At 44.1% G+C, this 12,626-nt stretch overlaps 1 protein-coding gene across 1 annotated transcript in view; it reads left to right on the top strand.

Annotated features, from left to right (window-relative positions):
• Window positions 1–12,626, top strand: part of LOC126456503 (glutamate receptor ionotropic, kainate 1) — a 338,468-nt gene that overhangs the window by 178,070 nt on the left and 147,772 nt on the right. Inside the window, exon 6 of the mRNA XM_050092256.1 lies at window positions 8,990–9,142. Within this exon, the coding sequence (XP_049948213.1) occupies window positions 8,990–9,142 (153 nt within the window). The remainder of the gene's footprint in view (window positions 1–8,989; window positions 9,143–12,626) is intronic.

The following is a 12,626-nucleotide window of genomic DNA, read 5'->3' as shown; positions in this document are numbered from 1 at the left end:
AGATACGACTGCGACAGGTGACAAGTACGTAAGCATCCAGTCTGGTCACCTGCATCCATTCATGTCCATTGTGCAGTCCGACGGATTTGGGCAATTTCAGCAGGACAACGCGACACGTTCGCAATTGCTACAGAGTGGTTTCAAGAACACTCTTCTGACCTTAAACACTTCCGCTGGCCACAGACTCCCCAGACATGAATATTATTGAACATATCTGGGATGTCTTGCAACGTGCTGCTCAGAAGAGATATTCACTCCCTCGTACTCTTACGGATTTATGGACAGCCCTGCAGGATTCATGGTGTCAGTTTCCATCAGCAGAAATTCAGACATTAGCCGAGTAAATGTTACTTCGTGTTTTGGCACTTCTGCGTCCTCGCGTGGGTCCTACAAGATAATAGGCAGGTGTACCAGTTTCTTTGGATCTTCAGTGTATTATGACGACTCTAAGAAAGACTTTGGCAAAATTTTCGCTTCCTGTTAGCACAAGCAACTGGCCTTTTACACCTACCAACACTCATTAAAGAAAATGAAGAAGGTGGTAGTCAGTAATCTACCGCCCGAGGAGACGCAAATAGAAGTTGAAAGGACTGGACGGAGGAAGGCCATGATGTAGTGGAAGTCCACAGATACAAACGAAAAGACGCGGAAGTTGGAAAACTAATCCCACTGTTTTCGAAGTAACGATACCAAACTGCGCTACGTTGAATGCCATCAAGATATACGTTCCGTCCTTACAACAAAGTGCGGGTTAAGGACTGTTGGTCAAGAATTGAACCAGTACAATGCAAATGCGAGCTATAGACCCACACAACTAATTCTTGATTCCGTCGTGGTGCGTCAAACGAAGGAAGGAAGATTATTTTTGAGACAGGCTCCGGCATAATGTGCCTGCTGTCTACAAAATTTCCCATCTTCATATGGAGGCTGCGAGCACTTTCAGAAGGTACCGAAAACTATAAATCTTCCGAGGAGCACTATCAGGCGAGAATTAATCCCAGCACCAGAAATAAAAACTAAGGCAACGACCCAACAGAGAAGAAAATTGTTCAAATGGCTCTGAGCACTATGGGACTTAACATCTGAGGTCATCAGTTTCCTAGAACTCAGAACTACTTAAACCTAACTAACCTAAGGACATCACACACATCCATGCCCGAGGCAGGATTCAAAGCTGCGACCGTAGGAGTCGCGCGGTTCCGGACTGCAGCGCCTAGAACCGCTCGGCCACAACGGCCGACCAGAGAAGAGGAGTGCGACACTTCCGGAAGTCATTCGGTACAGTCGGCTCCCAAGTAATACTAGATAAGGACACGCCAACATTGAGACACAACAAAAACAAGATAATCGTACGTCAGCCAGACCGAGATACACAGTTGGTTTTGAAGGACATAGCAGTGAGTGAAAACTTTGGAGAAATTACTTCACTAATTTTAAAAAATGGTACATTATGGTTACTCGGGGAAAAGAAACGAGGAAGAAAATTATTCATTGACAAAAATAATAATCCTAATGGAACCACTTGTGTCAGTAGCTACATAAAACGCACAGTGACAAATCATTCTAGAACAGGCACCGTAATTTGCATCTGGAACACAAATGCAGTGAGAAATAATAAATATGAAGTCCAACCCTTCATTGTCCATCATTAAGCCGACTCCTCCTATTCACCAAACCGCATCCCTGAACAAAGAACAGCACCATCTGCAAAACACGATTGGCTACAGATCAGTCAGAGAAACAGACATGAAGGCGGAACTGCCATCGTCCTCCACCGAAGTATATCTCACAAAGCCGAACATCTACATCAATTGCAACAACTGGGACCGACAACAGATACAACTTTTCGAACATGTGGAAAATACCTAAATGAGATTTTCACTCTGCAGCTGAGTGTGCGCTGATACGAAACTTCCTGGCAGATTAAAATTGTGTGCCGGACCGAGACTCGAACTCGGGACCTTTGCCTATCGCGGGCAAGTGCGCTGCCATCTGAGCTACCCAAGCACGACTCATGCCCCGTTCTCACAGGTTGGGTAGCTCAGTTGGTTGAGCACTTGCACGCGAAAGGCAAAGGTCCCGAGTTCGAGTCTCGGTCCGGAACATAGTTTTAATCTGCCAGGAAGTTTCATGTGGAAAATACTTTGTAACCTTCATTGGGGCGTACGAAGGAGCAGTAGCCCACATGGAATACCAAGATGGTAGACAAATCATCACCAACTATGACAAGGGTTTTATTGGAGGTGACTTAAACGCAAAGCACCAATTCTGGAACTTACGGAGTGTGAATCCAAAATGACTACCTTTTTCTTGCTGCTCTTGAAAGGCAACTGCGCATAGCAGTTTTCGGCCCTGGAGAACCAACATAAGTACTAACGCTGGCTTATCATCGTCCTGATGTCCTGGGCAACGCAATTGCAAAAAAATATACAAAAAATCCAGAATAAAAACGATAATTATACTCACGCCTCATCAACACTGGTCCTAGACATACTCCATCAAGCCACCATGATGCGGGCGATATATTGTCCTGCAGTTGCAGTTATCATGACTGAAGAGATTGAAATATCAGTTGAGTACATAACCAACAGGATACAAAACGCAGACATACTAGACTCAATAATAATTACTCAGAACAGAATCTACTAGGATCAATTGCCGCTTTTGATAGAAGGAGTGAAGTACTAGTAATATCGTCATCAAAAACTTTTTCTTAGAAGCAGAAACCCATGACACCACAGGAAGATCCACCGCCTCCAATGGGATTTGGGAACGACTGTGTGCAAGAAAAGTTGAAGCGTAGGAGAACAAGATGTCCAGCTTCCTACTACAGACAAGATATGCGTGGCGACTGATAAAGAAGATACAGGTCGATAGGACACCAAGTCAACAATGCTCTCACCACAAGATCTGTCAGCAGACCCTTTGTGCAAGCCAGAGGCGTCGGCGGCAACATTGGAGGAACAATCAACTTCCCTGCAGGAACAAGCAGACTTCGTGGACTGGGAACAGGAATAAACCACAAATGAAATGATTGAGCAATTCGCACCGAAGAAACGGTTGCATCTCCACGTCTCACTACTCTGTCACAAGTGACAAGCGTCCTCAAAAAACTGAACAACGCCTAGTGGACAGATCTCGATAGAACCTCAAACACGTATTTTAAGAACCCAAGGAAACCACTGGAACTAGTGCCTCGCATTTACAACGTATATTTGGTGTCTCACTATTTCCCAGACAAATGAATAGAAGCGAAGGTAGTTCCCGTGGTGTCACCGCCAGACACCACACTTGCTAGGTGGTAGCCTTTAAATCGGCTTCGGTCCGTTAGTATAAGTCGGACCAGCGTGTCGCGACTATCAGTGATTGCAGATCGAGCGCCGCCACACGGCAGGTCTAGTCTAGAGAGACTCCCTAGCACTCGTCCCAGTTGTACAGCCGACTTTGCTAGCGATGGTTCACTGTCTACATACGCTTTCATTTGCAAAGACGACAGTTCAGCATAGCCTTCAGCTACGTCATTTGCTACGACCTAGAAAGGCGCCATATTCAGTTACTATAAGCAATATCTTCAAGGATGTATTCTGAACAGATAAAATTGTGGCTCATGTAGCGTCAAGAGCGACGTTCATCATTAATGGATTAAAGTTAAGTATCATACTAATTACGTCCGCTTTCTGAATTCTCATTCCTTGTCTTGTTCCAGACCTCACGTCAGTATAGTTCTTCCCTCCTCCGCGTGAGCTAAAACGCGTGCACTTCGGCCTCCACTCGTAATACGGTGTTGGCTCTTCTGCCAATACAGAAGTTCCAACGCTAAAGAGACTCAGAGATTTAACGAATGCTACAATCCACCACCATGTAGGTCTTCGTAGTAGCCTCAGTAAGATATTTGAACCAGTTATGAAAGGTAAGATTCAGGACTCCCCCCACCTCTCCTCTCTCTCAAAAACGCCAACTAAGCCTCATACTCATACACTCTCTGTCTCTCTCTCTCTCTCTCTCTCTCCTCTCTCTCTCTCTCTCTCTCTCTCTCTCTCTCTAAACGAAACAATATGGTCAGAATAATCGGATTCCTTTCCTCTCCTGCGACTAACTGTACATATCACATTGAATTTGCCAACTTCTTGCTGGACATTAAACGCATGTGTGATAAGGTTTATTAGGAGAATCTGCTCTGGAAAATTCAGGCGACCACGAGTATTATCACAGCAGATGTTTTCCGGTGCACATTGAAAGACAAAGTTCAGAGTTCAAAAATCCAAATGGTCCCCTGTTCCAGGGCCTCGTGATGTCCCCTATATTACTCACAATATATTTATATCGACGTCATTCCCAGCGCTGCATGCGTGAAAATCTCCGATTTCGCGGATGATATGGCGTTATAATGTGTTAAACGATTAACGTCCCTGTTATTATTTTATGGAGGTTATCAGCTAGAAAAAGTTTCATAAATGATTGATGTGATAAGTAAAGTCACTTAGAAGTCACTCAGCGCTCTCCTTTTTAAATGCTTGATGAGTATAATATAATATTGGTAATTTTAGCGTCGTGAGAATGTATAGGCAATTTGTTAATGTAATACCTTAGTTACTAACCTAAGACTATTTCTCTTAATGAAACGATCGTGATATCATTTTAAATTTTAAATTCGGTCAATAATTGCAATTTGCAACTATGCAGCTCGTTTTATATAAGTGGTGTTCAGTAAGTAATGTCACACATTTTCTTCCTCGGTCATTTTCAGTTGAAAAAAGAGGAATTTGCTGTGGGTCTTCGTGGAGTAGTCGCGCTTCAGCCCTTACAGTTTCGTGAAGCTCCGATCGGTGGCGGCGCTATAAGTAGTCTTCGAAATGGCGCCTCTAACGAAGGTGTGTTCCAAGCAGAGAGCTGTTATTGAGTTTCTCTGGGAGGAAAACCAGATGATCGCAGATATTCATAAGCGCTTGAAGAAAATTTACGGGACCTGGCAGGGAACTTAAGTACGGCGTGTCTCTGGGCAAGGCGTCTCTCATCGTTGCAACAAAATCATGCAAACCTATCCAATCTCGTGCGTGCATATAGCTATGGTTCCTGCATTGTGGGAACGTGTATACGCACTCATTCGAGGCGATCGACGGATCACAAACAAACACCCCAATGCACAGCTGGACGTCCCTGTTGGCAGTGGTGACACATTTACCCACCAGTTGTGGTTCTCAAAAGTGTGTGCCGCCTGGGTTCCTTGCCGCCAGACAGATGACCATAAAGAGCAACGAAAGACCATCTGCGCGGAATTACTTGCACGTTACGAGCTGATGGCGACATTTTTTCTTTTTTTTCCTTTTTTTTTCGAACATCGTCACAGGCAATACGTTGGCTCCGACATCGATCAACAGAGTGAAACCTTGCGGGCATAAAGGCGCTTCCAATAAGGTGGCGTAAGGTCATCGCGTTGAAAGGAGATTGTGTTGAAAAATAGGGGTTTGCAACCAAAAGTGTGGGGAATAATATGGTGTATTGGAAACTTGAATAAAAACAACCTGGTTTCACAAAAAGGTGTTGCATCACCTGTTGAACGCTCCTCGTATTATCGCGAAATAGTAAAGAGAATGTGTCACGGAAATGATACGCGAGGTCAGGTGGCAATCATTAAAATGAAAGCATTTTACGTTGTTGCCAGATGTTTGTAGGAAATTTCAATCTGCAACTTTTTCTTCCAATGGCGAACGGATTTTGTCGACACACACCTACATAAGGAGAAATGATCATTATAATAAAATAAGAAAAATCAGAGCTCGCACAGAATGATTTAAGTGTTCGTTTTTCCCGAGCACTGTTTGAGATTGGAACTGTGGAGAAGTAGATTTGAACTGATTCTACGAACCCTTCTGGCAGGCACTTAAGTGTGAATTGTAGAGTAGTCATGTAGATGTAGATGTAGGTGGAACGTTATACCCATTGTAGCAGTTGGTAATGTAGGTGGATAAAAGACAAAACGGTGTCAATCAATCAATAATTCACAGCAAAATGTTAAAAAAGCATGTAGAGACACAGCTTATCCAGAATAACATTTTAAAAACATAGTCATTTTTGATAATGTTCCATATCAGAACAAGTTGGATCATAAGCTATCTCAACTTCCTCTAATTCGTCCGAAAGTGAAACACTTTCTGGGTGACCATTGATCACTTGCATTATGAGCCATTATAAGGAAAAGTCAAAAAGTGACAAACGTTATTGGTAACATGATTAGTAACAGAGGATTCCAAGTAGTAATGGGAAACAAAGTCAGTAGCCAGAAGTTCCTACAAAATGGCTCACCTCAAGGCTCAGCATTAGCCCCACTGCTTTTCAGCCTATACATTCCTCACATGCCAGAAACAGCTTGTAGGAAGTTTCGCTGCACTGATGACTGGGCCATCACAACAAGGCAAACAGATTTTGATACAATGGAAGAAACCACGACATCCGATCTGTCTGCCCTGGCAGCATACTTCCGTAAATGGAGGCTTAGGCCTAACGCCACGAAGACAGAAGTAACGTGCTTCCACCTCAATAACAGAGAAGCCGACAGAGCTCTGGAAGTATACCTTGACGACACACGCCTTATGCACAACAAGGAGCCAAGGTACCTAAGGGTAACGTTAGGTAGACCTTTGTCATTTAAATCACACCTTAAAAAAGCAGCTGCCAAGGTGAGAACAAGAAACAACCTCATCTATAAACTCTGTGGAACCACCTGAGGATCAACGGCAACAACTCTGAGGACGTCTGTGCTCAGCCTGGTATACTCTGCGGCGGAGTGCTGTGCACCAGTATGGCTAAACAGTATTCATGTGAACAAAATTGATGTAGAACTTAACAATACCATGCGCATTATTTCAGTAACCGTTAGGTCTAAACCTAATATATGGCTACCTGTCCTGAGTCATATACCGGCCCCAAAAATACGACAAGAGCCTCGGTCAGGGAATACAACAGGATCGAAGAAAACCCTGAACTACCGGCACACCTCGATATACCTGATATGTTTATCAAGACACTTCGTTCAATACAACCTCCTCTTGCTCTCGGCAGCCTCACTGGAGCTAACCTCCACTCTTGGAGAAGAGAATGGCTCCAAAATGCCCCAACAAAAAGCCACTTCCGCAAGATCTGGTCAACTCTGAACCGACTTAGAACTGGGCAAGGAAGATGTGCTGACTCACTCTTCAAATGGGGACTGCTATCTTCGTCAGGATGTGACAGGTGCGCACCTAAGCAGACCATCCAAGACATGAGAGAAGAATGCAGTGCCAGAGCTTTCAGTGGGGACTTGAAGAAATCCTCATGGCGCCCCAAAAATCCATTGAATATATGCAAGGACTAGATGTTTGTCTGTGAATATATGTAATGTTATGTAATATAGAATAACGTGATCCAATACTGAAATGTACTTAAGTGCCATAAGCTAAATAAATAAATCTGAGGAAAGCATCTTATTTTTTATTCAATGAACAAAATTTTTCAAGGAAATGGAATTGTTCGGCTGCGACTGTCACGTGCCTCGAGACCTTAATCCCATGTAACTGATCTGGAATCATGCAAAGAAGATGATACGAAGTCGTAGTATGTCTGACTTCTCGCTCTTGAATTTAACAAAAAAGTGACACATGCTTTTTCTACTGTGACACTATGAAAGTGTAGAAAAGTGGTATGTTATCTTGAAACAGGTGTGATTACTGGCGGAGAGGTACTTTGATGGATGAGGAGACTGAAAACATAATAATTAGTATATGCCATGTGTTTATCAGCGAAGAGTTGTTTCTATTGTCAGTGACTAAAATTTCGAACAACGAATTGACAAATATAGTTGAGGAAGGTAGCTGTGGAATATATCTCTATGGATACTGCCAGATATTATACCATACGTCTCGTTTCTTTTGTTGCTTTATTGGGTATTCAATTATTAAGTGTCTTTCGAATCGCTGGCAATAGCAAGGTAGCCACTCAGTAGGGCCGAGCGGGGTAGCGCAGTGGTTAACACACTGTACTCGTATTCAGGAACACGATGGCTCAAATTCACGTCCGGCCACCCTGATTTCAGTTCCTATATCGTTTAAGGAAAATGGCGGGATGGTTCCTTCGAAAGGGCAAGGCCGCTTTCCTTCTCCATCGTTCCCTAATCCGAGCTTGTGTTCCGTCTCTAATGACCTTGTTGTCGATGGGACGCTAAACACTAAACTCCACCTTCCACACTATGCAGGACATTGGCATACAGACGTGAAGAGTCTGACAGTGGTTTAATAGTCGCATGTAGGCTTCTTCCTTAATTATTGACTGTAAAGGCGGTTGACCTGCCACTTTGAACAGGTCATTTGTTCACTTTTTCCACTTTGTATTTCAAAAGTCGAGCAAGTATAGCCTTTTCTTTTTACACACAGAACGAAATGAACTTAACCTGCGCGTAGCCTATCATTTCATATTTTTGAATAGGGCATATTGTGTCACAGTTAATAGCGAGTCTCATCTCTGGAAACCGAACACTGTGTTTGAGAGTTTTTCTTTCGAAGCAAGGTAAATATCAGAACTGCTTATTCCATCCCAAACAGTACCAATATAAATTCTGTGTGCTTTACTACCAGCTCACCAGGTATTTGGTTAAAATACAACTTGAGTCAACAATAGATCAGATCACTAACAGCCTGCTCTACCTCTAGAGGTGTAAAATGAAAAGTATTTTTATAAATCTCAACTTCGTCTTATCGTAACTTATAAACCTATACAACTACGACATTCCGGAATCATTGTTTCCTGGACGCGGTCCGAGTACATCTCAAAAGCTACAGTATTTTTGTACTAAGTATAAACAATTTCAAGGTGCTGAATATCTAACAGCTTCGTGTTTGCATGGCCTTTCTTCACTTCCCCCATAGTAAACTAAGTGTAACCATTTCTTCAGACACTATGTTTACACACGATCAGAACTTCGAGTTCGCCGCTTCCCACGTACTTGTCCAACTTCCAGGCGGAGCCGGCGCTGATGTACGACTCGGTGTACGTGTTCGCCATCGGTCTGCAGACGCTGGACCAGAGCCACACCCTGCGGCTGTCCAACGTCTCCTGCGAGGAGGAGGTGCCGTGGGACGGCGGCCTCAGCCTCATCAACTACATCAACTCGGTGAGTACACGTCATTCTTCGTAGTGACACTTGCTGTTGGTGTTGTACGTTAATGACCCGGTTGACAATATTGAAGCGATGAACCGAAGTCCACTGCCAAAATTTCGGAGTTAGTTAGAAACTATTTTGCGAGTATTTTGGTACAAGGGAACCGTGACCTCCAGTCGCTCGTTACGCTGCAGAGCCGTAGTGTGCTGAGCTTATCCGTACAAACAGTGACTGAGTTACTACATCCCATATGTGTTCGAATGCGTTCATCAGAGCAGGTGAATTTGGAGGCCAAGACTTGAACATGAGTTCACTATCATGGTCGTCAAACCACATGTAACACGGACAGTTATCCTGTGTATAATGTCATCGACGTCGGGGCAGTCAAACATGAGGGGGCACCTTTGATTACATATGTACCACGTTCTGGGGATCGGCTCTTGTGACTGCTCTTCGCTTCCTGTTGTCCAGAACTATGTTGAAGGTTGACACGTTACGCTGTTACATATCTGTTCGCTATTATATAACACGGTATTCGGCGGAGACTCCTTAATACTAACACTTTGCTGCCAACGGCAGTTTGGTGACGACGGTTTATTCCGAAATCGATGTACCGCATTTTCATACGCTGATGAGCCACAAACTGTGACCACCGCCCACCGCGAAATTGAATGCCACTAGATCGCTTTGGGGCAAGTGACTAAGCATCATGCAGTGTGTTGGTCGCAGACTTGCTCGCTATGTAAAGAACAATAGGCAGCGATTCTGCGGCAGATCTGAGTACCGAATACAATGCAGGTGCATGCAAAAACGTTTTGCAGCACACAGTTCTGCTTATGCTTATAGACATGGGGTTCCCCAGCAGGTGACTTTTACGTGTTCCCTTGTTGAGCCAGTTACGATTGCAATGGTCGCAGGATCATCGAGACTGAATCGTGAACCAGTTGAAACATGTCACCTAGTCAGATGAATCACCTTTCTTGTTGCGTGACGTAGAAGGTCGGGTCCGGCTATGGCGTCATTCAGGCGAAAGTTTGCCCGAAGCATGCACCTCGCCCGGGACGCACACCGAAGTTGGCTGTGTTGCGATCTTGGCGAGGGGGGCGGGGAGTTCATTACCTGGGCTTTCACGGCAACTCTGGTAGTAGTCGAATGTACCATGCAGCTACGGACAGCGTGAACATTATTGCGGAGTGCCAGTATCCCTTCATGCCTGTTATCTTCTACCTACATAACTGACCATGTGACAGGCCAAACCCGTGTTACAATGAAATGGGGAACATGATAGTGAACTCACCTTTATGTCGTGGCCACTACGCTAGTATGATCGGAACCCGATGTACAAATCAGAACCCATTCGTTTGCCGGTTCCCCCCACGCTGTCAACGGGCCCGATTTGTTAAAGAATTAGAAGCCTTGTCTTTACACATTTTGTGCCACATCTCTCTCCAAACCAAGGACTTATCGAATCAACGCAGTGCAGAATCTCTGCAGTATTGCGTTCCAAAGGTAGACCAAAACACTGCTAAACAGTTGGTCATAATGGTCATCATTTTGTTTCAGCACAGCAGAGACTCTGCAAGTCACTATAGAATATACCGCAGAGACTGTACAATTTCTGTTAATCACTCTACTATTACACTCCAAGCTGAATACACTTGATATGCTGGCTCGTGAAAAGTGAACACGTTACCAGACCTCGGAGATGATGCCCTGATGTTGTCTGTCCTACGCTTCGATATCACGCTGACATGTAATACAAGATCTGACGACTTCCAGGTCTAGTGTAAATTTGAACTATTCAATTCGTGTTGTCGATAGAATCGTTCTCTCTCCTACTGAGCCCTGTAGAATCGTTTTCTGTCCTACACGGACCTGTCTCTAATTTAGTTATATGTGTAACTTGCTATTTTTGTCTTCGTTTACTAACTAATCATGAGGGATAGGTGATCTCTAGTAACTCAGCAAACCATTTCACAATTGCGTAAATTTGAGAAGACATGTCCAGTTCCGGCCGTTGTCTTTAAATCTAGACGACCTTCCAAAAACTTTAGTCTGTTTGGAGCAACGTTTAGTGTTATTGGCTGGCTCTGAGCACTATGGGACTTAATATCTGTGGTCATCAGTCCCCTAGAACTTAGAACTACATAAACCTAACTAACCTAAGGACATCACACACATCCATGCCCGAGGCAGGATTCGAACCTGCGACCGGAGCGGTCACGCGGTTCCAGACTGAAGCGCCTAGACCGCACGGCCACACCGACCAGCTTTAGTGTTATTCTGTGAGAGTTTCAGCGCTATGACTAGATTCGTGAGCGAGATAAATTGATTCATTAACTCGAAAATGCTAGGCGCTGCTGATAGGAATACCGTTCTGTAAACTGACTAAGAGGAAGTTCATCATCTTTGGCCCGAAAAAAGCATGTTCTTTGAGAATTTTGTTCTCGGTATTTGTTATAGATATCGATAATGTTTATTTATATTTCCTCTACAAACAGGAATTTTTTGGACCGGAAATGTCGAAGAGCAAAGGCGGAAGGGCCGTCGGAACGAAACAAAATTTGGATGTAGACCTCCACGCGCGGTTATGTCACAGGTCAGCGTGCTCGTCTTAAATCAAAATTGAGTTGACGTTAGCGAAGTATATAAGATCTTATAGGAGTTGTACCTCGTTTAAGATATTTGGGGCATAGGAAACAAAATGGCGGCCATTTGAATAAAACACGGTTTTTTCATCGATTTTTCGACTTCGTCGGCCAAGTAAAAATATTTATAGTTGATGGATCGGAATAAAAGTGATACAACTCCTAGACAATTTAGTTAGCTTTGTCAGAAACAAAGAATCATGACAATCGGTTCAGGAGATTTGAAGTTACCATACCGCGCGATAAAAAAAGTTCCTTCGAGAAAAACGCGTTTAAAGTTTTGACTACATATAAATGCAATATTTCTGCTATTTTTTGGGTCCATATACTAGTCCTTCCCCTTCCTAATAGAGGACGTTCTTCTCGATCTGGGCCATCTTGCGCTGCTCCAGAGCCGCTCGTACGGCCGGTGACAAGCGGTTTTTGGCTGCTTGAATCCGGTGGTCGTCCGACTGCTTGCCGAACTGCGTTGAACAGAGACCCAGGGTGACGTCCATCGTTGTCATGGTCTTCAGAATTGCTGAATACCCTTCGTTGAAGCTGCTCACTGCCAGGAAAGTCGCAATCTCCACAGTCTTCGCACCAGAATGCAAATGCTTGGGGGCTAACTTCAAAACACAGGCGTTCCAACTTTCATTTTAATTTTGTGTGTTTCCTCCCAAGCACCGGTACAATAACATGTCCTCCGAAAGGTTCTCGTAGATCGGAGGAATCACTTTTTGAACTTTTTTAGAGAGCTGGTCGTGTTGATATTCGTCCAGATGTCCGGTAGCCTCTGCAATGCGCCACTTGCATCAACTAGTTTCCCCAGCCGGACAATTTTGGTGTTGTGGGTGTTCATCCGTCGA

The sequence above is a fragment of the Schistocerca serialis genome, chromosome 1, assembly GCF_023864345.2.
Source record: "Schistocerca serialis cubense isolate TAMUIC-IGC-003099 chromosome 1, iqSchSeri2.2, whole genome shotgun sequence".
In the NCBI taxonomy this organism is placed as follows: domain Eukaryota; kingdom Metazoa; phylum Arthropoda; class Insecta; order Orthoptera; family Acrididae; genus Schistocerca; species Schistocerca serialis.
The sequence above is the reverse complement of the archived record's forward strand: the minus strand, read 5'-3'. Positions and strand labels throughout refer to the sequence as shown.